At 40.9% G+C, this 27586-nt stretch overlaps 1 protein-coding gene across 1 annotated transcript; it reads right to left on the bottom strand.

The window, feature by feature from the left end:
- Positions 1 to 10966: 10966 nt before the first annotated feature.
- MCHR2 (melanin concentrating hormone receptor 2) lies at positions 10967 to 26961 on the bottom strand. Its single transcript, XM_038761332.1, has 6 exons — positions 26874 to 26961; positions 21651 to 21857; positions 17466 to 17675; positions 14740 to 14934; positions 13194 to 13313; positions 10967 to 11824 (listed from the first exon to the last, which is right to left on the bottom strand). The coding sequence occupies exons 2-6, from the start codon at positions 21830 to 21832 to the stop codon at positions 11500 to 11502; spliced, it is 1032 nt and encodes a 343-aa protein (XP_038617260.1). The 5' UTR covers positions 21833 to 21857; positions 26874 to 26961; the 3' UTR covers positions 10967 to 11499.
- Between the last annotated feature and the right edge of the window lie 625 nt (positions 26962 to 27586).

The following is a 27586-nucleotide window of genomic DNA, read 5'->3' on the forward strand; positions in this document are numbered from 1 at the left end:
AACACACCTCTTAGCCTGAAGCCTTGGGCTATAGCCCCTAAAGCCCCTGTGTTGTCTGGTCCAGCTCATTGGCTGGATGAGATAAATAACCTCACTCACAACGCAGTTCAAAGATCAAAGGCAGTTGCTCCACAAAGAAAGGGTTAAAGACCCACTTAGTCGATCCTGACACTAAAGAGGAGTGCTTGCAGGGTTTGTGAACTTAGCAATGGTGCTGCACCCCTGGTCGCTTACTCCTTCCTCGAACCCTGTCTCCCAGTGGGATCATGATGGGCAGGGCTGAGAGTGTGGCAGTGTGCTGTGCAAAGCCCCCAACCCTAGAAACAATTCCTGAAGTTCTTGATCCTGAAGTCTCAGGATGGAGGCTCTGTCTGTCCTTCTCAGCAAGACTTTCCATCCATTCATTAACCAGGAGAGCATCCTCAATCCCGTCAGAAGCAGTATATAATAAGTTAACTCAGAACACTGACCGTAAACTCGTTCCCTAGACTGTAAACTCGTTCAATCAATGGTATTAATTGAGCACTTACTATGTGCAGAGCACTGTACTAAACACTTGAGAGAGTACAATGCAACAGAATTAGCCAACGAGATCCTTGCCTATAACAAGTGCACAAATCTAGAGGGGCAGAGAATGTGTCCATCAACTCTGTTATATTGTATTCTCCCAAGTGCTTAGTACAATCAATCAATCAATCATATTTATTGAGCGCTTACTGTGTGCAGAGCACTGTACTAAGCGCTTGGGAAGTACAAGTTGGCAACATATAGAGACAGTCCCTACCCAACAGTGGGCTCACAGTCTAAAAGGGGGAGACAGAGAACAAAACCAAACATACTAACAAAATAAAATAAATAGAATAGATATGTACAAGTAAAATAAATACATAAATAAATGGAATAAATAATAATAATAACAATAATAATAGTACAGTGCTCTGCACTCAGTAAGCTCTCGATAAATACAATTGATTGATTGAATAACGAGTGTGGTATCTGTTAAGTGTTTACTATCTGTTAAGGACTGTGCAGACACAACATAATCAGGTTGGGCACAGACTTTGCTTTAGGTGGAACTCACACTCTTATGGGGAAAGAGGACAGGTGTTTAATCTCCATTTTAAACCTGAGGGAAACTGAGGCCCAGAGACATTAAATGACTTGCCCAAAGTCGTACAGCAAAGCAAGTACTGGGCCAGGATTCTTTCCACTAGGCCACACTGCTTCCCCAAGAGTGGGAAAGTTTGAGAGGACTGAGAAGTAATTCCAACTCCATTATCTGTCTTTATTAAGGTATTTGTTAAGAACATACTATGTGCAAGGCACAAGCTAATCAGGTTGGACTCAGTCCCTGTCCCACATGGGGCTCACTGTCTCAATCCCCATTTTACAGATGAGGTGATCGAGGCACAGAGAAGTCAAGCGACTTGCCCAAGGTCACACAGCAGACAAGTGGCAGAGCCAAGACTAGACCTCAGGTCCCTATGACTCTCAGGCCTGTGCTTTATCCACGAGGCCACGGTGCTCCTTCTAGGCCATGGTGCTTTTCTTATCAACTTAAAATAAATAATGAAGAATAGATGAGCCTTACTTTTCCTTCAAAATAGGGTCCTCAGACTGTGATTCTAGGTTCCTGAATTCTGTGGGACCAGGGTTCGGAGAGGGTGGAATTGTTTAAATTTCCTCAGTGCGTAACTGGCTTCAGAAACTGGAGCCGAGGTGGGGACAGTGAGGCGGGGGGCTCTTTACAAACTCAAGACTCTAAGCTCATTGTGGGCAGGGAATGTGTCTGTTTGTTATTGTATTGTACTCTCCAAAGCCCTTGGTTCAGTGCTTTGCACACAGTATGTGCTCAATAAGCACAATTGACTGATTGAATGAGTAAATATAAATGTTTGGGGATGGCAGAAGTAGGGCAGATCCTCCAAATCCCTGCCTCACTCAACTTATCTGGTTCTAGCTGAGGTGTTTGTTCTCCTGCTGTGACTGTTGATGCTTTAGTATTCATGGTGTTTTGGGCATTTTCATGGTTTTCCCCTCCCTGGACCCTGTGATCACAGAAGTCACTTCCAACGGGAGCTGAATCCCACCCAGTGACCACCCCCATCAGTGCATCCTGACCTGGTTTACCAGCTCTGTTTCTTCCTGACCTTTTACCAAACTCATAACCCCTGTGTGCCTCAATTTCCCCATCCAACAATACCACCCATCTCTGGCCCTTGAGGATTTTGGGCATAGGAGTGAGATAAGGCTTCCAGTGTTCTAAGATTAAAGATGCATTCTTAAAAAAAGACATTGTTGTATTTCCTTGAAGGTTCTAGGCTGACTCCTAGGAAAGAAATACATGTTCTATTCCTTATTTGCTCATCCCTGAAACCAGTCAAAATGTAAACAGGAAGTCCTGTAGAATCGAGGCCCAGATTCTGGGGAATCATGGGAGTATAAACAATGTATCCAATGCCTTCATGAAAGAAAAGAAGAATATGATCCAAAATTGCGACTTTAATCCCAACACTAGCATGGAGCGAGACATTTTTTGATTGGATTTTGACTAACCAGTAATCCTCAGCATCTGATTTTCTCAGGAGGGGAATGAGGCATTTGGGAGGCGGCATAATCCGGTGATTAAAACATTGGACTAGAAACGGAGAAGCCTGGAGACTGTTCTTTCAACTTCAAATGCTCTCAGAGCACACTGGACCCAACAATGCCTAATATGCACAGTGCCTTTTCTCTCCTCCTGAGAATGGTAATTATGTCAGTCATGGGACTCTGAGCTCCACAAAGCACATGATAACGGTGATCTCATAAGAATCTTTATCAGATCATGTCCCAAATGAAGAACTTCAGCAAAATACATTAGGGACAGACAAAGTCCAGGCCAACTCTGAAGCCGTTCTCCATTATTATTTTAATAATTGTAGTATTTTATTAAGCACTATTTATATGCTGAGTGCCGGGGTAGTTCCGAACTAACCAGGTCGGATTTTTACAGGTGATGAAGCTGAGGCACAGAGAAGTTAAATGACTCACCCAAGGTCACACAGGAGGTAAGTGGCGGAGCTGAGATTAGAATCTAGTCCCCTAACTCCTAGGCCTATGCCATGCTGCTTCTCTATTAGCTTTCATTACTACAGCAGTGTGGTTCAGAGTAGAAGATGAAACATTCTTCTAGTCCTGGCTCTATCACTTACCTTCTGTGCGACCTTGGACAAGTCACTTAATTTCTCTGTGCCTCAGTTCCCTCATCTGTGAAATGAGGATGCAAACCTGTTCTGCCTCTAACTTCGATTGTATACCCCATGTGGGACCTGCTTATCTTGAATCTACTACAGTGCTTAGTACAGTGTTTAGAACATAGTAAGTGTTTAACCAATACCACAGTTATTGTTATTACTATAATAATAATCAGAGGAGCGGCGTAGCTCAGTGGGAAGAGCAGGGGCTTTGGAGTCAGAGATCAGGGTTTCAAATCCCAGCTCTGACAATTATCAGCTGTGTGACTTTGGGCAAGTCATTTTACTTCTCTGAGCCTCAGTTACCTCATCTGTAAAATGAGGATTAAGACTGTGAGCCCCCTGTGGGACAACCTGATCACCTTGTAACCTCCCCAGCGCTTAGAACAGTGCTTTGCACATAGTAAACGCTTAATAAATGCCATTATTATTATTATTATTATTATTATTATTATTAATAATAACATTAGGAGCTGACATTGGTCTCTCTATTCCAGCTACAGCTGGCTGTCATAAAGAACTCATGCTGTGGAGGCTGAGAACTTCCTAGAGGAACCATAATTCCACATAACCCCATTGTATGAAGATTTGCTTTTTCCATTGTTATTTTCGCCTGGCTTTTTGCCTAGGAACTGGCATGAGCAATTAATCCAGAGTAAAAATCAGGCAGTTCAGAGAAGCTTCCTACAGTCACTTGGGTCATTCTGAGGCTTTGGGGTTGTTAAAGCCCTGTGACTGAAAATGCACATTTTGTTTCAGCATGAAACATTTAAATGGAAGGAGAGGCTTGGTGTGGACGTCACATCTATTGCATTCATTTTATTCACTCAGTCGTATTTATTGAACATTTACTGTGTGCAGAGCACTGTCCTAAGCACTTGGGAAAGAACAATACAGCAGAATTGGTAGACACATTCCCTGCCCATAATAAGCTTACAGGCTTGAGACTGTACATAATATTTATATATTAGAACCTATCTAGAGGACAAAAGGAAATTCCTTGAGGACAGGGATATTATCTTCTAACTATTGCAACCTCCCAAAGACCTATTACCTTGTTCTGTGCCCAGTAGGTGCTCAATCAATACCATCGATTGATTCACCCCATGGTATGTGCCTGAGACTGAGAGCTAGACCCAGAGCACAGATAATCTGTCACCAAGCTACCCTTGGAGTTGGGAAAATAATTCCGAACCATAAAAAAGTCATCAGCAAAGACAGTTACTAAAATAGTGTTCTACAACCCCAGTACATTCACCCACAAATATTTTAAAATGAAAGTATCAATGGTTTGAGGGTATAGATCTACATGTATCAGAAATAATCATCAGGGTACTTTTTTGATGGTAATTCTTAAGTGCTTACTATGTGCTGTACTATTCTGTACTAAGCACTGGGGTAGATAGAAGGTAATCAGATTGGACTCAGCCCCTGCCCCACATGGGGCTCACAGTCCAAGTCAGAGGAAGAGGAAGTATTTGATTCCTATTTCACAGATGAGGAAACTGAGGCACAGAGAAGTTAAGTGACTTGTCCAAGGTACCACAGCAGACAAGTGGCAGAGCTGGGATTACAGCCAAGGTTCTCTGACACGAAGGCCAGTGCTTTTTTCACTAGGCCATGCTGCTTTCTAATGTTCCTTTAATTTTCACTTTATACATCTTAATTTGGCCAGACTTCCTAGAAAAATCCTAAATTGATTAAGAAGTATCAGATCTCCAAATACTCTTTCCTCTGTCATCTGCTCCCTAGGAAGCTTCTTTAGAAGATATCAGCCATATGAACGTAAAGGTTCTACCTTGCTCAATAGCTCTCTATACATCGGAATGTCAGTTTTCGGGGCAAGCTTCTAATCCCTTCAGGTTTAAATGAGAAATCACTGCTGTTAACTGAGATTTTGTGGGCCACCCTCTAATCCAGACATAAACTGCTTGGAAGGTTATTTCCTTATTAGACAAGTATTCTGAACTGCTAACTGCACCCCAGATTTTTGAGAGTTTAGAATGTGGGCAAAGCAGAAAAGACAGAAAGGTAGCCTGAAAAAAGGGAGGGTCAGAGACAGAGAGAGGGATGGAGACTTAGAGACAGGAAAAGTGACAGGATAGAGTGAAGACAGAGAGAGTGGAGTCAGGAAACCAGGGAATGGAGACAGGAGAAAGGAGACAGGCAGGAATGTGAGACATACATACAAACACAGAATTCACCCCATCACCACTTTTCCCAGAACAGAAAGAGGGTTGTTTTCCCCACTGCTGCAGGTTGACCCAATGCTCTCTGAGAGGGATGGAGGGTGCTTTTCTTTCTTCTTTTAATGGTATTTGTTAAGCACTTACTATTTGTCAGGGATTGTACTAAGTGGTGGGGTAGACACAGATAACCAGGTTGGACACAGTCCAAGCCCACACTGGGCTCACAGTCTCAATTCCCATTTTACAGATGAGGTAACTGAAGCCCAGAGAAGTTGTGACTTTCCCAAGGTCACCAAGCAGACAAGTGGCAGAGTTGGCATTAGAATTCAGGTCCTTCTTACTCCCAGGCCCATGCTTTATCCACTAGATCATGCTGCTTCTCTTTTCTTTTCTTTTTTTGGTATTCTAAGAGTTCCTCATGTGCAGTGTGCAGCTGTTTTTGATTCCTCTCACTATGACCAAGCAAAAAAGTACCCCCAAGCATGGGAGAGAACTTATTCTGGTCCAGTATATTGAAATGTTTGGGTCACTCTGGAATATCCATTCACAGATATGTGTTTAGGAAGCCATCCTGAATGACTATTGAATACTTGATGCAGCGGGATAAACTGGGAGCTGAACTGCCTCATCAAGCACATGCTCAGAGTCCAAACTTAAATGCTCCCTTTTGTATAGTTTCTCCATGTTATAAATAAAGGGAAAGCTGGTTTCTTTATAATTGAAGGGGTGAATGATCCCATGCTACTACTCCCACTTGGTAAGACCGCTAGCTCATTACAATATGAAAGACTGCATCAGTGTTGGAAATCATTTTTGAGTAAGAAAAGGCATTAGCTCTTTGGCTGTGTTCTTTTCTTTTTAAAACTGAAGGCTCATCTCCTTATTTCTCTTCCTTTCTTGGGGCCAGGACAGAAGATATTTTAAAATTCCAAGCTTGAACATAACTGAAGCTAATAGGGACAGAGTGCAACTTCTTTAAATATCCAGCCAATTGTAAACTTCTTTAGGGTTGGGAATGTGTGTCTTGTTATTTTACTCTCCCAAGTGCTCAGTACAGTGCTCTGCACACAGTGGCACTCAGTAAGTGGCAATGATTTTTTTTAAAGTGACATTTTATGCTACCGTACTGCTACTTATAATATGTTATAGACCCTAAAGACAAACCCTTAAGTTTTGCAGAATGCTAAGGAACCCATGCTAAGAGGATTTCTTAGTAATGTTAGCTTCTAGCTCTTGGTTTAAAATGTACGATGTGAGACAACAAAGAAGGGTTATTTCTGTGGTTAAAAGAGAAACACTTTGCTTATTGAAGGCAATAAGATGATTTTAAAATGCTTAGGATAGTGTCATAGGCTATCAAGGGATGAAAAAACAGTAGTTCAGTTGTAGAAATTCAATTGGACCTATTAAGGAAAAAGCAGGATTATCCAAGATAAAATTGGATCTGTTCTCAGTTTTCAACACTGTTTTCTTTCAGATTTCCTAGGGTACTCTAACAAGGAGGTCCTTCAGACAGCTAAGATAGAAATTGAATTATTCTTTCCTGTGCTTTTTGACATTTTATCAATACTGGACTAAGATACTATTAGGGTTTATTAGTATATTCTCTTCAGTTATAGCTCTCCTGTCTTATGTTGTTCTTAATTTGATTAGTGATTTTAAATTTCTTTGGAGGCATAGTGCCATAAGCATATTTGTCTCAGTGTAGTTGTACTAGGATTTGTACTCTTCATTCACTCGGCCTTCAGCCCCACAGCATTTATGCACATCCATAATTTATTTTAATATCTGTCTCCTGCTCTAGACGGTAAGCTCCTCATGGACAGGGAACATATTTACCTACTCTATTATATTGTACTCACCAAGTGCTTAGTACAATGCTCTTTACATTGTAAAAGCTCAATAAATGTGACTGATAAAGATTTCAACAAAGCTAATATTATGACATTTAAGGAAACCATAGTTTTATAGGTAAAATCATCATCAGTGTTTTCTCAATCAAATATCTTACCATTACTAATGCCAGTAAGGCACAATCTTTTGAAAATTCACTTCTTAAATTCTTATATATGGTTTAAGGGTAGATGGCTATGGTTTTTGAAATTAGAACCTGTCTTTTAGAGTGATTTGCTTAAATAATCCAGTTACTTCAGTTAAGAATATAGTCTTCCCTTTGGTTTACAGTCCACAGTCTAAAGCCATGTTGAACCATGGTGCATCAAAATCATTTGCCTTTTAAGAAGCTCATCTGCTGAATACTGAAAGAGTAATTCTTCTCTGCAAAACACAGCCAAATCATTAGTCAAGAGGTCAAATGTCTTCAAGAAGTTTAACTGAAAAGAAAGACATCAATGCTTGACAAACACATTCAGTTGGAATCAAATGGTAATTCTGGGGAAGGGACAGGACCTTAGAAAGAGTGGGGTAGTTATTGGGCTCATGTGACCCAATAGCAAGCTGCTTTGCTCTTCTTCGAATCATATCTCCAAATTTAGTATTCTGGGACTCTTCCCTTGACTTTAATAATAATTGTGGTATTTGTAAAGTGCTTATTATGTGTCAAGCACTATATTAAGCACAGGGGTAGATACAAGATACCAAATTTTAATATCAGTTCCAGAGATAACCATCTTGGCCAGACGTTGGCTCTTGGATTGAATGCAGAACATAGGTTTTAAGGCACAAAGGAAAAAAATACACAAAACTACATAACACTTACACTGTGGATGTTAATCCCCTTTAGATTTCTGGGTTTCATGATGTTCTGATCTTTCTACTGCCTTTCATTCTGTAGGATGTGTTTCTCCTGCTCTCTCCTTTCATCTTGCCTTTCGCTTTGCACTGCTCAACCGTTTCCTCCAGCCATTAATCAAGAGACAAGTGTGATGGAGAGTTCCATGGGGGAACTAAGAGTCAGGAAATCTAGATTCTAATCCCAGTTCTCCCACTGACTTCACTGGAAAGTCATTTAACCTTACAGGGTAAATTTGCTCATTAGTAAAAGGGAACAAAAACATGAACCTTTATCTAGGTAGGGCTTGAGAGATAGAAACCATCCAGCTTCAAGAGCCACTAAAAGGTCATCTAATTTAGTCCCCTGTCTCCTAATGGGGAACTCTTAAATCCTCTTTTTCTTAAAGGTCTCCAGAAATGGAGATGGCATAGTGGATAAAGCATGAGCCTGGAAGTCAGAAGGTCATGGGTTCTAATCCTGATTCTTCCACTTGCTTGCTGTGTGACCTTGGCCAAGTCACTTCAGTTCTCTGGGCCACCGTTCCCTCATCTGTAAAATGGGGATTAAGACTGTGAGCCCCATGTGGGATAGGAAGTGTCCAACCCGATTTGCTTGCATCCACCACAGCACTTAGTACAGTGTCTGGAGCATAGTAAGTGCTTAATAAATACTGTAATTATTATTACTCTCTAGACTGTGAGCTAGTTGTGGGCAGGGATTGTCACTGTTTATTTTTGTGGTGTTCTTTCCCAAGTGCTTAATGCAGTGCCCTGAACATAGTAAGTGCTTAATAAATACGACTGAATGAATGAATGAGTGAATGTGAGTCCATTGAATGCAGTGTACTATGGCGTGAGACAGGGCTGTTCTATAGCCCAAGGTTTGGCAGGAACACAAGTCCCTTTCTGTTGTCCTGACATCTTTTCCATCAGGACTTAGAATGGTTAGAACTAGGGTGTTTCTCTATTTCAACGGCACACCTCGGTTGGTTTCCAGTATGGAGCCGCCTGATTGTTTATGTAAATATAGACGAGAAGGGGTTTGCTGCCCCTGACAGGTCCTTTGACTGCAAACACACATACAGATTCTTTCCTAGGTGTGTCTTTTTTCCGTCAAGTATTTCTGCATCATGTTTCCTTTAATGCTTTGTAATTAGTGGTGGCCTTGGTAACCTAAAACTAATTAGCAGCCAGCACAACCCATTTAGCCTGGCACTAAGTCTAACATGCTAATTTCTTCAAAATATTCACACCTTTTTTTTTTCTCTCCAGCTGTCCTTTCCCCTCTTTAGTGATGCCAATTGTAGAGAGGGCTTTAAAAAAAACCAAAAAAACCTTCCAAAATAGAATGTAAGTATTATACAGTGTTAGCCCTATGCCTGCCAGCCAGTCACTTACACTAGATCACAGCTTGAGAGTTTATCTGAGGATGGATTCATTCCCTTTTTAAGTTAACCATATTCACTGTGATCACAAATTATCTTATCCATCTGTATTCCAAAGCCCATGAAGCAGCTTGCTTCATGTCTTACCTTACAAGCCCAGAAAGAACCCAATGCCACCTTCAGACATCTAACAAAAACATCACCATCTTCAAGGCCCTACTAAAATCACACCTCCTCCAGGAGACCTTCCCTGGTTAATCACTCACCTCCCCCTCTTATTCTCCTCATCCTTGAATGTCATGTCAGCACTTCCATACCACCTAAGTAAGCACTTAGGCATTCACACTCCCCTTTTTCACTTAGGTATTTATCTTTATACTCTATTACTTCCTTCTATCCAAAATTTTTTTTTTTAGTTTTTGTCTCCTTCACTAGACTAGTGCAGAGATTGTGATCATCATTGTTATTGTTAGTCACTTGATGTGTTAAACTCAATAAAGCACTGGGGTTGATTCTATTCTCATGATTCTTGACCCATAAACCCCATGATTGTTAATTATTATTTCTGGTCTCACCTGAAAAGCAAAGGAAGAATGCTGGTTATGTCACATAATGTCCCCCAGATCTGTTCCTTTCCTTTGTGAGGTGCACTGAAAACCAGACTTGAGGGACTGGGACACACATAGATTGTAAACTCTTCCACTGGATTGTAAGCTCCTTGAGGGGCTGGGATTGTATCTACCAATTCTAATTGTATTCTGTCAAAGGAGAGTTGGTATAGGTTTCTGGGTTTGGGGCTTGGAAATGGATTTAAAAAACCTATGGTATTTATTGAGCGCTTACTATGTGCCAGACACGGTTCTAAATTTATTTAAATTTAAATAAGATTTAAAAGGTCTATTCAGAATTTTTGATTGCCAAAGAGAGAGTACCTTTTGTGGTAGGGAAAAACCTTTCCTAGTGAATGTTTTTGAGTTGGGAGAAAGCTATTTTGTCCTCTTTTCTGCTTCATGTGATGGTGGACTGAAGATGAGTTTTTTATGGTATTTGTTAAGCGCTTACTATGTGTCAGGCACTGTACTAGGTGCTGGAGTAGATGCGAGATAATTGGGTTGGACACGGTCCCTGTCCCATGTAGGGCTTACACTCTCAACCCTTATTTTACAAATGAGGGAACTGAGGCACAGACAAGTGAAGTGACTTACCCAAGGTCGCCCAGCAGGCAAGTGGCAGAGTCGAATTTAAAACTCAGATCCTTCTGACTCCTAGGCCTGTGCTGTATCCACTAGGCCATGCTGCTTCTTGACTTGTTCAAAGTTTATGTTTGATATTCTCACATGATGAAGCCTGAACATTTCAGATGATGGTTTGCAAGCACACAGTCAGAGCTCAAGTCAAAAGCATAGAACTAGTGGCACCTTCCTTCAATGCTTTATTTCTCATGCCTTAAAAACTGCAAGATAAAGCATCAATTGAAGCCAGAGCCCAAGGAGACCATCAATAGAACTAAGGTGATCATTGACTAGTATCTGTCAGGCACTTGGGCTCTCGTTAACAGGTGACCACTCCACATATTATCATACATATGTACAATGCCATGAGGACCAGGTGATCTAAACACATCCCCCAAATACAGTTCAAAATATTTCACACAACGGTTAGCACATTGAGCCTACTTCAAGCTGTAAGTTTAGGACCCACGTCATAAAGCATGTGTGTACGATTATTTTTACTCTGAATTACTCAAATCGACCCAGTGGAAGTAAAGGAGGTCTGATTTTCAAAGCCACCCGGAGTTAGATTCCCTTGCAAAGATAATCTGTTAGACTGTAAACTCCTTAAGGGCAAGGGACCATGTCTCTTAAACTCTTGCACTCTCCTGAGTGCTTAATACAGTGCTCTGCACACAGAAGGTGCTCAGTCAATAAGCGCTCAATTGATACTACAGATTAATTGCTAAAAGCTCGATTTCAGTGTGTTTTCAACGTGGTTAATTTCCCGTTCCGTCCCTTTCCTTTGGATCCTGGAACAGTTTGCGAGGCGTTTCCGGAAATTTCCGCTCAGCAGGATGTAGAGGAAAGGGTTGATGCTACTGCTAGCGTAGCTGAGGCAGATGGAAAGATAGTAGCTTACGTAGAAGGTCAGTGTTGGGCGGGCGATGTGCAGGTTCATGAGCTGAATCACGTGATAAGGGGCAGCACTTACAACAAACACCCCCACCAACACCAGGACCATCTTAGTCAGCTTCATGACTCTTTGTCTCGGGATGCTGGAGCTGCAACTGCAACAGGAATGTGAGAAGCGATAGGCAGAATTCAGTCATTTGTATTTATTGAGTGCTTACTGTGTGCAGAGCACTGTACTAAGCAATTGAGAGAGTACAAAAAAACAGTGTAACAGAGTTGGTAGACATGCTTCCTGCCCACTGTGAACTTTCAGTCTAGAGGGGGAGACAGACATCAATGCAAATAAATTCCCCACATGTACAAAAGTGCTGTGGGGTTGAGGGAGGGGTGAATAAAGGGAGTAAATCCGGGTGACACAGAAAGGAGTGGGAGAAGAGGAAATGAGAGCTTAGTCCGGGAAGGCCTCTTGGAGGAGACGTGCCTTCAATAAGTCTTTGAAGGTGGGGAGAGTAACTGTTTGCTAGATATGAAGAGTTTGGTCATTCCAGGACAGAAGCAGGATATGGAGAAGCAGCGTGGCTCAGTGGAAAGAGCCCAGGCTTTCAAGTCAGACGTCATGGGTTCAAATCCCGGCTCCGCCAATTGTCAGCTGTGTGACTTTGGGCAAGTCACTTCACTTCTCTGTTCCCTCATCTGTAAAATGGGGATTAAGACCGTGAGCCCCATGTGGGACAACCTGATCACCTTGTATCCCCCCAGCACTTAGAACAGTGCTTGGCACGTAGTAAGTGCTTAACAAATACCATCATTATTATTATTATATGGGCGAAAGGTCTGAGGTGAGATAGATGAGACTGAGGAACAGTGAGTAGGTTGGTACCAGAGGAGTGAAGTGTGTGGGTTGGATTGTAGTAGGAGAGCAGCAAGGTGAGGTAGCAAGGACAAGGTTTTCATCCAAGAGACCATAAGTGCGTTGTGTGCAGGGAACATAGCTACCCACCTCCGCCACTTGTCTGCTGTGTGACTTTGGGCAAGTCACTTAACTTCCCTGTGCCTCAGTTACCTCATCTATAAAATGGAGATTAAGACTGTGAGCCCTATGTGGGACAACCTGATTACCTTGTGTCTACCCCAGCACTTAGAACAGTGCTTGGTACACAGTAAGAGCTTAACAAATACCACCATTATTATTGCCCACTCTGTTGTATTATACTCTCCCAAGACCTTATTACAGTGCTCTGCACAAAGTAAGCACTTAATAAATATCATTGATTATTTGCCTGATCATTTTGTTTGCTTTTTTCTGCACCTTCCTCAGATACCAGAACTGCATACTTTGATAATATCTGGCTCATTATGAACCCATCAAATCTGAAAACAACACATATTTATATTGAAAACTTTGATCTCCAGGTCAAGCTCATAAACAGTTAAAATTATATATAACTAATTAGCTAGATCAGGGTGTCCTGTCTTAATATTCCTGAAGATGCTATGAAAAAAAATCACAAGATGTTACCTTACCATCCTGCTTTCTTGTTCTGCTGATACATCTCCCAGGTGTAACATAAAATTAATATGTAGCAGGCCAAAATAAGTGGTAATGGGAAAAAAAAGGTGGTTATAGTGAGATAAAGGGTATACCTGCAAGACAGAAAAACAAAGTTACTTAAAGGACAATGTGATTGTTGTGTTTGAATGTGTTTGATGTTATATTGTACTCTTCCAAGCACTTAGTACAATGCTTTGCACCCAGTAAGCATTCAATAAGTATGATTAATAAAGGACAAGGCACATTTTCACAGTCATGCTGAGTTGCTGGAGAATATAAAACATATCCTGCATCTCACAGACTGCAGATACTGACCTGGATCTCTGAATTACCTTAAAATGCAAGTACTGCCTTAGATTGTAAAACTCCTAATTTCCCCTTATTTTGCTCTCACAAGTGCTTAGTACAATAATCTGTTTAGGGGCTGTACCTGTAAGCTTGTTGTGGTCAGGGAATGTGTCTTTTATTGTTATATTGTACTCTCTCATGCCGTTAGTACAGTGCTGTGCACACAGTAAGTGCTCAAAATGACTGGCTGACTGACTGACTTGTTTGATTGTTTGAGTGAAAGACCCTTGGAAGAGAGGAGAGGATTTATAAATGAGGTGGACTGGGAACTTGACATCTTTAAATAAGAAAGACAATGAATGATAAATATTTTTTATATGTATATGAATATTAACCACAAGTACGCTTCATAGAGAATCCTAAATGATTTGTATCCATATAGTTTTACTTGTGCCTTTGTCAGCATAAGTGTTTTGAACTTTTAAACTTTTTTGCTACACTGTGCCTAACTCATTTCATTCGGTTCCTTCAGATTTTTTTTTGAAGTGGTATTTATTGAGTGCCTAGTGAGGTTTCTTCACTGAACTACGCACTTGGGGGAGTACTGGAGTAATGGAGTAGGGAACAGTTTTGTTCGAGAGCTAGAAGATCATATAGTCACTCATGATCATCTCTGTTTTAAAATTTGGTGTTCCAAATTCAGTAGATGCTTAATAAAGCCTATTAATACTGATGTCTCTTCATATCTTAATTCTAAAAGTATGTATTTAAAACCATACGTGTTAACATTTTCACAATCATACTCCAATCCAGATCTGATGAGAAGCAGCATGGTCTAGTGGAAAGAGCATGGTCCCGATTATCTTGTATCTACCCCGGGGCCTAATACAGTGCCAGGCATATCAACTAGATTGTAAACTTACAATTTAGGGAATGTGCCTGCTAATTCTGTTCTCTCCCAAGCTCTTAGTACAGTGCTTAGTTAGCACTCAATAAACACCGTCGATTGGTAGTAAGTGCTTAACAAATACTATAAAAAAAATTATGAGCCTATATGAAAGAAGCCTGTTCATTGTGGAAAGCAAAGTACTGTGGCTAATGATTAGGGGAATGAAGAATTGTGGGGATCCTTCTACAATATTTTCTGCTTCTCTGCTAACCTGGAGCTCAGCAGGTGAAAGAAGCCCCCGTTTAGTTCAACTCTACTCTCCATAAACGTTCACAACTTACCAAAGAACCTCGTTGGGGGAGGTTAGATCAAAAGCACAACTTTCCAAACCATCTTTGAATTTAATGACTTTAGAGTAGATCCAGACGGGGAAGACTAAAATGAACGAAGCCGCCCAGAGGCTTAAGTTGACTCGAACGGCTTTTGACCTTGTTCTCAGGCTGGTGAGTCTAAATGGTTGGACTAGAGCCAGGTACCTGCAAAACAGTTGAGAAGAGGTTTTAGGAAAATCCATAATATCTCTGAGGATAAGAACTTCACAAGAAAAGAGTATTAGCATTATTATCCCCCCTAAAGGACAACTCTATTGTTTTGGGGAAAAAAAATCTACTCTATCATGAGAGAAAATAACACTAGGATCTGAAAACTGACAAGAATTCATGCAAACAGCTGACACTATCAAGACAGAATTTTCTAGAACTCTAACTCTGCAAGACTGCTTACTTTACAGACATTCTTTGGGAAATCCAGCTGTGGATAGAAGGCATGTGACGCTCAACTCTCAATTCAAATGCATTGAGGGGAACTGGGGGAATCCTGAATGAATTCTTACAACAATCAAAAGCTGCATGCTTGGGAAAAGCATGAAGGGGTTGGAAGAGTGTGTGTGTATGGATATGAGACGTGAAGTTTTCATCTTTGTCTCCTTAACACAAGTCTTGACTTTCTGGATAATTTCCCTACATTGGGTGAAACTCAGCTGGAAACATTTGAATAAGATTTTTATCAGAATTCTCTAAATGCAATGTGTTCTCTAGATGAGAAGTTTGGAAGCTGTCATTTTTCTGGAAGATCATTCACTATGGAAAGAAACTTATTGTTAAAACCTGCAATGGTATAACAACCTTTGCTACCACTCTGAGAAAATTGAGGGTCCACCTGAAACACTAGCATGCTATGATCCATCAAATTGGCATCTATCATAACGACCCACTCTAGACTCATTCTATACTATTTATTGAGGACTTATTCTGTGGTGAGCAATGTACTAAGTGCTTGGGAAAGTACAATAGTTAGAATTTAAAAGCTTTACTTCAAAGTAACATTTACTGAAATCAAGAGCATAAGAGCTTTCACTGAACCTTTGACTTTGTTTTGAAAATATTTGTTTCCATAGATGTGGCATTGCAATTTTGCGGCTAAACCATTATCCAGAGAGTGAAAGAAAGGTGTGATAAATGTTATAGCAAGAAGGCTGTGTATTCAATTTTTCAGAGTATGTATTTATCTCTGATCAGTAACAAAGCTCTAGTGGGAGAGTGGGGTAGGATGAAAGGGCCTCATAGATTTTACTCTTAATCAAGCAATTGTGAAAAGTTGGGACCTGCATAAGATATTACATTGAACTGATAGCTTAGTTAAAACTTTAGAAATTATCTTTTCATTAAAAATTATTTTAAACAAAATATATTCTGGTAAGCGATGTCATACAAAAACTAAACTTTCTTTGCAACTGAGAATTGATTTTTACATGAGAGAAACTGCACCACAGGATGGTATAATTAACTTTTTGATCAATTAAAATAATTAACATTAATGGCGAGTAGGAAGTGGATATAGTTGAAATTTCCAGTTTTAATTTTGTTGCCTAAAATAAAATAATTAAATGCAGTAATTTCATTCAAAATTTGTATTTAACTAAGTTCCAAAAGGAGGTAATAATTCAATCGAAGGTTTTAGTTAAAGATTCCTCATATGTCAATGAAAATAGTTTTCACATAATATAGAGATATGATTCCAACATTTACTCTATGATATGCTTGCGTGTTTTTTGTTTACACGCATTGAATGAAATATCTTTAGAAAGGAATTGAAATTAAAGCCCAACACTGATAAGGCTCACTGAAATAAAGTCACCGAGATTAAAAGTTACAGCACCCATTTTCCCATTAGCTCTCACATCAAGGGGAAAAACCTAACCTTAAGGTTTTGATTTGATGGTTTAAATTGCTTAGTCTAAGAGAATGCCCCGAGTTTGCTGTTCACACCTGTTGCTTTGAGAGGATCATTTGTCACTCAGATTGCAGTGATGAGATGTTACACTGAATGTATAATAATAATAATTGTAATGATATTAATGACACTTGTTAAGAGCTTACTATGTGCCAGGCACTGTTTTAAGCACTGGAGCAGATACAAGATAACCAGGTTGGACACAATCCCTATCCCATATAGGACTCATGGTCTTAATCCCCATGTTACAGATGAGGGAAGTGAGCACAGAGAAGTTAAGTGACTTGCCAAAGGCCACACAGCAGACAAGTGGTGGAGCTGCAATTAGAACCCAGGTCCTTCTGATTTCCAGGCCTGTGCTCTATCCACTTGGCCCCTCCGCATCTCTTCATCCACACTCACACATACGCAGTAAATCTGGCACTTTCTTTTTTTAGTCACACTCCAAAAGAGAACATTTCTTAATGGTTTAGAAACCGTGTCTCAGTTGAGCCCTGCAGGCTGGTGAACACAATTCCCCACTTTGGCTGGCCAGTGAGAACCAGATACTAGATTCTGGCCAGGAGCTACGAACCTGAAGTACAACAACACAACAAGGGACAACCGCTTTGTGTGCCCAGTGTGATTAGGTCTCTGACTGACACACTGACTGGCCTTTTCTGCCAAGCACCCAATGTTGGTGAACTTCACCATGGGTATCTTTTGCAAATATGTAAGACAACACTAAAAAGAGTCTGAGTATGGAGTGAGGTATTTTAAAGAGTAGCTTACATACCTGTCCAAGCTCATAACGGTCATAATCGCACTGCATGCGAACTGGTTGCACGTGTCCAGAGAAGTAATGATGGTGCAGAGAGGACTTCCAAATATCCATTCTCCTCCGCTTACCCACTGGTGGATCAGGAAGGGCATCCCGATGATATGAACCAAATCGGCCAGTGCCAGATTACAGATGTAGATGTCTGGAATCGTTTTTTTCCTTGACCTAAAACAAATGGAGGCAAAAGAGTGACTGATAGATATCAAGCGCTAAGTAATAGTAAAACTAATGATGGTATTTGTTAAGCACTTACTATGTGCCAATATCTGTTCTAAGTGCTGGGGAGGGATACAAAGTAATCAGGTTGTCCCACGTGGGGCTCACAGTCTTAATCCCCATTTTACAGATGAGGTAACTGAGGCACAGAGAAGTTAAGTGACTTGCACACAACATGAGCACTCAATAAATAGCCTGGATTGATTGATTCAACAGCAGCACTACGCCATCGTTTACTCTATTGTGATTTTTGATTCCCCTAAGGCATTGACAATTGCCTTTGTTACCTGCTAAAATGAGAGCCTGGTTTTAAACAAGGTCATCCAGGATTCCCTCTCACAAAGCTCTAGTGGTGACTACTGTGGACTTGTTAGAAATGTGCTATCTGATTGTAAACTCCTTGAGGGCAGGGATCCTGTCTTTTACTCACTTGTACTATCTCAAGTATTTGGTACAGTGCTCTGACCATAGTAGGTGCTCCATCAATTTTATTTCATTCATTCACTCGTATTTATTGAGTGCTTACTGTTTGCAGAACACTGTACTAAGCACTTGGGAAGTACAAGTCGGCAACATATAGAGATGGTCCCTACCCAACAACGGGCTCACAATACCACTGATGAATTACTACTACCAACAAAACTATAAAATTGTATACGTACACCTATAGCTCTCACTATGTGTAATGTAAATAGTATAAACTTTCCAAAAGAGTTCTTACTTTCCAACTAGCAGTCCCAGGAGGTTGCTCTGAGTACAGATTTTATAGCCCAGTGGGACTGTGGTGGCTTCAGTTAAGCTGCAGTTGTTAGCCAGTTTAGTGTTTTAGTGCTCAAGTTGATGCTGATCAGACTCTCTTTTCTTTGTCCTGTTTTATTTCCAATTCCAGAATGCCTTATTTTTACAACTCATTGGGTCAAACTCCATTTTTATTGTTAACATTTTTTTAAAAAGTTGGTAGCAGTAATAGTATTAGTAGTAGTAATGGTTTGTTGTGGGCAGGGAAATTGTTTTTTGTACTCTCCCAAGTGCTTAGTACAGTGCTCTACACACAGTAAGCACTCAATAAATATGATCGAGTGAATGAATGAATGGTAACTGAGTACAATGTATGGCACACTTTGGAAAGTGAAACAAAAACACAAGACACAATCCCTGTTCACAAGGAGATTATATTCCTAAACTCTGAGGCTAGCATTGTCATCAATCCATCAATGGATTGACATTGACATTTATTGAGTGCTATGTGCAGAGCTCTGTACTAAGGGCTTGGGAGAGTATAATGCAGCAGAATTAGTAGGCACGTTTCCTGCCCTTAATAAGCTTACAGTCTAGGGGAGAGACACAGACACATTATTAATATGAAGAAATAGGTAATTTATAGAATGTACTTTAAATATATGTACGTAAGTGCTGTGGGGTTGGGACTGGGATGAATATCAAATGGGTCATGATTCAACCTTGACTATCCTTAACCATCTTAGCTATCTGCTACCTGGATTGCCCCTACTCGATATTTGACACTCTGAGAAGGACACAAAACTCCACAGATCCTGGTCCCATCATAGGGCCTTCTCTATATGTTGCCAACTTGTACTTCCCAAGCCCTTAGTACAGTGCTCTGCACACAGTAAGTGCTCAATAAATACGATTGAATGAATGAATGAATGAATAGGGCCAAGTAACTGGTGGGTACTCAATAAATGTTAACCGAGTTGCATAATTGGATTTGAATTAATTAAAGCTCACTCATGTGGGAAATTGGTCCTTAATATTATTCTAATTATGCCATCCTAGAAAAGAAGTACTAAAATATTTTACATTCATGAAACTAATTAAAATTTAAACTTAGCCTTTTCAATTATTTCCCATAAAAATTTGGCTCCTTTCCCTGAGCTGGAAATGGAATGGTATTTGTGAGAAATTGAGTTTATGGAAAATAATTTGGGCTCCTGGCTTAAACAATCTGAACAAATGTACACACATGATTCTCCTTTTTACTCAGTGTTTTATCTGTGCACAATTCCAAATTTAAACAATGCCAAAGGGGGCACACATACTAATGCCTGACAACTCTTTCCTTTGCATTTTTATGTGGATTGACTTTACATATATAAGTTGAAAATACGTGGAACGCATATGGAACATATGGCTTGAAATGTATCTTGCAAGTCACAGGCCTAATTTTGAAAAAAAAAGGAACTTTCACTTTCATGAAGTGTGATATGAATCGGTATGCATGCACTTATCACTATGTTTACCATATTGCTTTGTTTCAATGAAGAGAATAGCAGACTACCTTATCTACTGGAAAAACATTGTTAACCATTAACTTTCAGCTGAGACACTGGCTCCATCAGAGGGTATAAAACTAAAGTGACTGGTCTGTATGGAACTATGGCATTCAGTGTTAGCTGAATAAGAGGCCATGATGTGAAAACATCTTATTTAAGCATGATTTATTGAATTATTACCCTGGAGTAGCAAAGAGCAGAATTTTGTCCTCTATTGGAGTCTGAGATTGATGCCCTGTCTGAAGTTACAGTTAAGAGCTTGTTGTGGGCAGAGGAAATGTCTGCTAACTGTATCATATTGTGCTCTCCCAGGCACTTAGTACAGTGCTCAGTGCAGAACTTGCTCTGTACAGTACTTTAATATTTAGCACAGTGCTAAATAAATACCACTGATGGATTGAAAATGCCTGTTGATAAAATCCGGCACTGTGATAGGAGACAGAGTAAAGAAACCAGGATATGATGAAAGAGGTGGGATGAGCCTGCTAATTTATTCACGAAAGGCAAATAATAGTGGGCGAATGCCTTTGGAGGACTAGTTTGAATTAATGCCTTTAGGACTAGACCACTCCTCTGGATTGCTGTTTTAGCATGTGGTAAATGCTTAATAAATGCCATAATTCTTATGCTATAAATGCCATAATTTCTGTCTGATCCATGATTTGTTCTTCCCTCCAAAACTACCTCTCACGTACTGATATCAAATTATGGTAACACTGCTGGTCACGCCATCCTCTAGAGCAGTCATTCATTCAATCAATCAGTCAATCAGTGGTATTTCTTGAGCATTTATTGTGTGTAGAGCACTGTACTACGTGTTGGAAGAGTACCATACAACAGAGTTAGTAGACATGATCCCTGCCCTCCAGGAGATAACATTCTAATGGGAAAAAATGCTATTTTCTCCCTCTCTGCCCAACTGGATCATAGTGAACTGACAGCAAAGGACTCCTTGTTTCCTCCTCCTCAATCAATTGTATTTATTGAGCGCTTACTGTGTGCAGAGCACTGTACTAAGCGCTTCGGAAGTACAAGTTGGTAACACTCCTCTCAGAGTGTCTTCCTCCCAACCTCACCCTCACTGCCTCACATGTGCCCCTTAAATCCAGGGCATACAGAAGTACTTTTACAAGTCACAAAAACCCACCAGCCATCTCCAGCACCTATGTACTTATTTATTTGCAGCACTTTTTACATCAGTCTCTTCCATTAGAGTGTAACTTTTTGTGGGCAGAGAACATGTCACTTCCCTGTTTTGTAATAATTCTGTTATATTGTACTCTACCAACTCTGTTTTACCATGCTCTCCCTAGCACTTAGTGTAGTACTCAGCATATGGTAAGCACTCAATAAATATGACTGTTGGATTGTACTTTCCAAGTGTTCAGTACAGCACACTGCATCACTCAATACAACTACAGCTACCCATTCAGGGTGGAAGAATAATATTTTTAATGGTTACGAAGGTGAGGCATCAGTAGAAAACTTGCAAAGGGTTTCTTCCTCCAAATAGCTGAAAAAAACCATTAGTTTAGTGATAATAACTTACCAGGAATAAACCCCATCACTAATGACTGAGGTGGGAATAATGAGCTGTTATCAAGCTCCTGGAATAAATTCCAAGCCATACCTTATAACTGTGAAGACAACAAGAATGTTGCCAATTAGACCCGTGGTGCAGATAATTCCAATTAAAGCAGGAAGGATGACTTTGTCTGCTGTATTTGTGGTCGGAAAAGAATACTCTCTGCTCCAGGACTTGTTCAGTGTGTCACACGTGAGGTTCCAACGAGAAGGCTGAAGTGTGTTCATCTTTCATGAAATACTGGGGTGAAAACTGTAACAATAATCAGAAATGGATTTTTTTTCCACTGGCTCCTGCAACGTGAATACCTTAGCCGTACTTCTAGCTACATCACTGTCAAGGCTAAACTGTGCCAGGACTGTGATCCTTGCACAGAGGGTGCTCAATGGAACTGCTGAATGAGTGAATGAATTAATGAATGAATTAATGAATGAAGGATAACGAAAAGAAAAGAGGCCTTTTAGAATTCGGCTGGTGGGCCAAACATTTGTACTGGGGAATGAAATGGATTTTCCTGGCATTTGCATTTTTTTTTTTTTTGCATTTTAGCACAAGCTATCAATTGAGCTGGTTTCTGCTTCTGTAGAACCTATCAGAGGCTTGTTTAATAGCCTGAAATTAGGCTCCTTCTCCCCCTTCCTCCCCATTCTGACATTTCTCCACCCCATTAGTTAATACCAGGCACAGAAGGCAAACTACAGCATCAAAGAGCATCCCTCCCACTAGTGACTCTGGACACACGACAGAGCCAGATAAAGGAACATGTCACCTCGCTTCCCTTGGGTCCCTTTTTCATGGCTGCTGCTGGGGTTCTGTTGGGGAATTGCAGCCAAATGAAAAACTTCTGGGTCTTAGGCAATCTGCACCTGGAGTTCAGCTGAGAGACTGTAGTAGAAAAACTGGTGGCAGCAATAATACTATTTATTAAGCAACTACTATGTGCAAAGCACTGTACTGAATACTAAGAAAAATACCCTCTTCCATTTGGAGAAATGCATTACATTTAAAATGTAAAATCACTGTCACACAAGTTAATGATATTTCCATCAAAAAGCAGTACATTCATTTTCTGATGCTAGGCATTAACGATTTTACATCATAAGAAATTTATGAAGTGTGTCATAGGAAACAGAATAAATGGATATGGCCTGCTTTGGCCATCTCTGGGGTCACAGTGAAATCTTTTCTAAAATTCTAAATGACCACAGGGCTTAAAAATGAAAGAAGATTATTCAGTCTTAATTCCTGACAGATGTATGTCTACATGGAAGACAACTGAAGGTAAAAAACAAAATGATAACTGTCTTTGCAACCACTTATAATAAGGAGATGGACAGAGGGGAAGGAGAGAAATGGGGAAGTGGTGGAGAGAAAGGTTAAGAAAGGGAGAGAGCAGAAGAGAGGAAAAGGGGGGAAAAGAGAAGAGAGAAGAGAAGGATGAAGAGAGAGAGAAAGAGAGAGAAAGAAAAGGAAAGAGGGAGAGAGAGGAAGAGCAGAAGAGGGAGATAACAGGCTGATTAACTTGTATCTACCCCAGCACTTAGAACAATTCTTGATTAACTTGTATCTACCCCAGCACTTAGGACAATGCTTGACACACAATAAGTACTCAACAAATACCACAGTTATTAATTATTGTCATTATTTTTTGTCCTTAGTACTCTAAGTTCAAAGTTGAGTCCAGTCACTAAGACAGGAACTGAATCCATGAGTGCAGAACACTGAACTAAGCGCTTGAGAAAGTGCAATACAATGAAGCTGATAGACATAATCCCTGCCCACTATAGGTTTGAGAGGGCAGGATTTTTTTTTAAAAACATCTCCCTCCATTTATCTTGTACTAGCCCACGAATCTATTCTGTGCAGTTGTCAGCATTGATTGAGCATCGACCTCACATTTTTCAAAGTCTTTTCCCTGCCTTCCAAGGGAAAAAGAACAAGCTTACTCTTAGTGATAGCCCCCAGATTGTCAAGAAGATATTTAAAATTAATTTTCCCCAAACATCCTCTTTACAACACACAACAGCTTATTTCAGTCACAAGATTTTGTGTCGAATAGGGGTGACAGGCCCTGAACTCTAATCCATATATATGATCCCCTTGTGCTCCTCATAATTGGGAAGTCAGCTTCTGAAATGAATATTCTGACATTCCTAACATTTTCATATTGCTTTATTTAAGTGTGCTCCGCTTCCCACATGAAAGACAAAGTGTACAACTCCTGGCACTGTTGCTTCCATAATTGTCACTGTGTTACCCAGACTTCGTAATTAACTCCAGAGAAATGTCAACTGAACAGACAGGGAAACATCTAAAGATGATCTAACATGGGTGGATTGCATATGACTAATGAGAACATCTTTGTTTGGAGAGGGTATTACCTGAATCAATTACAGGTCCAAAGCCTCCAAATATCCCACCTCCTCCAAAAAGCCTTCCCTGATTAATTCCCAACACCCCAAGTTGGTCCAATCCAACAACTGTTCTTAGCACTTATGTATTTATACTTGTTCATAGTTCTTACATAAATATGTACATTCAATTGCATATTTATGTATTAAACTACTCCACCTTGATATGATTTTGCTATTGGGGTACTTCCTATTTCCTCCACTTGCCTCCATTATTTGTAAATCATTTATGTTTGCTTATCTCCCTTATTAGTTTGTTGAGTCTAGGGACAGCGACTTTGTCCTGGTGTTTTTTAAGTGCTTAATACAATGCTGTGCATACAGTAAGTGCTCAATAAATACCACTGATTATCAAAATGGACTGACGTTTCAACTTGAAACCACTAATTAAGTAGGAAATGCTCCACTGGAGACAACAGTAAAGGTAGGAATCTAAGATTTTTAGGTCCTGCTCTACTTACTAATATGATCATGGGTAAATTTTAACTTTCTTGAGCCTCGGTGTCTCCATCGCCTAAACTGGGATTATGTTATTACTCTTCCATGCCAGGTCTATGGTGGGAGTTCAAGAGAACATTTGGGAGGTGAACCAACGTCTGAACTAAAAGACGCTGTGCAAATATCAAAACCTTGTTCCCATTTTCTCAATTTCTCCTTAAGTAACTTTTTCAAAAGATAAGCAGTTCAACACCTCTGTCTATTTCATTGTCCACAAAATGAATCATGGGGCTGTGATTTCACCAGATCAAGCTCAAGATGAGAGTAGCAGCTTGGCCTAGTGGAGCTTTGGACTGAGAATCAGGAGGCTTGGATTCAAGTCCCAGCTCTTTCTGCGGGCTGCTGAATGATTTTGAGTAAGTCAGTCAACATCTCTAGGCCTCAGGCTCCTCATCTGTAAAATGGGAATAAAATACTTGCTCTCCCAACCACTTAGATTGAGAGAGGGACTGTGTCCAATCTGAATATTTTGTATGCATCTTAGCACTTGGCACATAGTAAATGCTTAATAAATACCATAATAATTGAACTATCCCAATACAATTCTCATTTAGAAGAAGTTTTTGTGTCTTAGAGGCACTACTCCTTACATTGCTTCAAATTCAAGCGTCAAATCCGGGCTCCGCCAACTGTCAGCTGTGTGACTTTGGTCAAGTCACTTAACTTCTCTGTGCCTCAGTTACCTCATCTGTAAAATGGGGATTAAAACTGTGAGCCCCCTGTGGGACAACCTGATCACCTTGTAGCCTCCGCAGCACTTAGAACAGTGCTTTGCACATAGTAAGTGCTTAATACCATTATTATTATTATAATTGCTTCCCCCAAAACTGAGTCCACGTGTTTCAGCTCTCCCCTGTCGCTCCTTTCTCCTAGGTTCTCTTTTTGCCTCACGCTCATACTGGCTGCTTCACAGCACAAACTTAGGAGTAAACGTGAGATGATACTTTAGAGCAACATTTATATCATTCAGAGTTGGAAAGTACCTAGGTTTAAAGAGTGTTTTTAGGGTTACGGTCGTGTCTGTCAGTCAATGTCAGTCAATCATATTTATTGAGGGCTTACTGTGTGCAGAGCACTGTACTAAGTGCTTGGAGAGTGCGGTACAACAATAAACAGATACGTTCCCAGCCCACAGCATCAGTGTGATCCATCAGAGATGACTTGAATCTTCTCACACAAATTGCTGAAATGCAACTACAAACCCCATTTCGGTTCCTATGAGCAAAGGTAACCATCCAAGGGTTTTACCTGCTTCCTTTACTGCCCTGTAAGCTTAAAAGAGGCAAATCCCATTTGTGAACCATATTGAAAGCTCAGAAGCCAGTGAGCTAAAGACAAACTTTCTGGCCTGCTATGCAACCTTGGGCAAATCACTTAATTTCTCTGTGCCTCAGTCTCCTCATCTGTAAAATGGGGATTTAAATACCTCTTCTCCCTCTCCCTTAGGCTGTGAACCCCATCAATCAATCAGTGGTATTTATTGAGTGCTTACTATGTGCAGAGCACTGTTCTAAGCGCTGGGAAGAGTACAACAGAATTAGCAGACACATTCCCTGTCCCAGATGAGTTTACAGTCTAGAGGGGGAGACTGACATTAATATAAATAAACCCCATGTGGGACAGGGACTGTGTTGGATCTGATAATCTCATATCTACCCCAGAGTTTAACACAGAACTGGGCACATAATAACTGCCAAACAAATACAGCAATTATTATTTTTCAGCTACTCCGTTTCTTGCAAAGAAATTGCTCTTAGCCTTTAAAAGTACTATTTTAAAACACGAGTAAAAGAAGTATTTTCCCTCTAACTACAATGCTGGGTTTTACCAGAATCCAACACCTTTCTTTCAATTCTCACCCCCTACTACCTACCTAACTGCTTTGTGATGGATGAGTTTTTGGACAATTCTTCGGAGCTGTCATGTACCAGGACATTATTTTCCAGTCCAATCATCCCTTCCCTAGTCTCCCTTCAGAAATAGGGTTCGTGGCTTCCTTGAAACCTCAGCCTGGTACCAGAACAAGAAAGAAGCTAGAAAAACAGATCGTGAAAAGACAGCCTGTCCCCAGATTTCAACCGCCCCCTCCCTCCAGCCAACCTCCAGGGTCCTTCTCAACGTTTCAGCCACCCGTTTATCCATTCCATTTATCCCAGCCACCCTCCTCTGCAAGGGTTTGAAGTCGTGGGGTCTTCCTCCTGCTTGGAGCATATTATTTCCCTTTCCAGTTGTGCCATGGGCTCTGAGTGCTTAGTACAGTGCTCTGCACACAGTAAAACTCAATAAATACGATTGAATGAATGGGATGCTGGAATTCCCCCACCCCCGGAATGACCCAGACTGCTATTTAAAGACCCACCTGGACAACTTCACAGCGTCCTTTCTACTCTGGCTTGTATCCCAGGCGACGGGAACGCGTGTCCCTATTTGGATGCCCGCTTCGGGATCCCGGAGGGCATCCTAGGATGCCAGTTCCCGCTTGCCAGCCGAGGGTACCCAGTGGAGCCGGTGGAGGCAAAGGCGGATCGCTCAAGGCAGCCCGGGCACGGAGGGCGGGGGCACAAGGAGGGAGGGAGGGAGGGAGGATGGATGCGTTTCTAGAAACAAAACTTCAGGAAAAAGGGAGAAGGAGGGAATCCCAGGTCCGGTCCTTAGGGCAGGAGCCAGAGGCTTTGGAGGATGAGGTGCTCCACAGCTATTTGCATTTCATGATCACTCATGCCAACAAACAGGTCCAGACCCTGGAGGTGCTGAGCCCGGGATGCGCTCAGAGCCAAGGAGGAGCCAAAGGGGTGGGAAGAGGTGGGAATGGGTGGGAATGGGTGGGGAAGGGGGAGGAGGAGAGGGCGCTCATCCCACCCACCCTTCCGAAAGCCACAGGCTCCGGAGCTGGAGCGGCCTGGGAGCCGTGGGATGCCTCTTGCCTGCCGTGTGGACTTGGATAAATCATTTCACTTCTCTGGGCCTCAATTTCCCCTCCCCGCAGCACTTGTGTATATATGTACATATGTATTATTCATTTTATTTTATTAGTGATGTGTATAGATCTATAATTCTAGTTATTTATGTTGA

The sequence above is a fragment of the Tachyglossus aculeatus genome, chromosome 19, assembly GCF_015852505.1.
Source record: "Tachyglossus aculeatus isolate mTacAcu1 chromosome 19, mTacAcu1.pri, whole genome shotgun sequence".
Classification (NCBI taxonomy): Eukaryota; Metazoa; Chordata; class Mammalia; order Monotremata; family Tachyglossidae; genus Tachyglossus; species Tachyglossus aculeatus.

Excerpts from the sequence above, each read along its gene's own strand:
- MCHR2 (XM_038761332.1), bottom strand. The coding sequence starts at position 21,832 with ATGAACACACTTCAGCCTTCTCGTTGGAACCTCACGTGTGACACACTG. Across the intron at positions 13,314-14,739 it reads TCCCCCAACGAGGTTCTTTG|GTATACCCTTTATCTCACTA; the intron begins GTAAGTTGTGAA and ends TCTGTCTTGCAG. Across the intron at positions 11,825-13,193 it reads CAGAACAAGAAAGCAGGATG|TTGCAGCTCCAGCATCCCGA; the intron begins GTAAGGTAACAT and ends TTCCTGTTGCAG.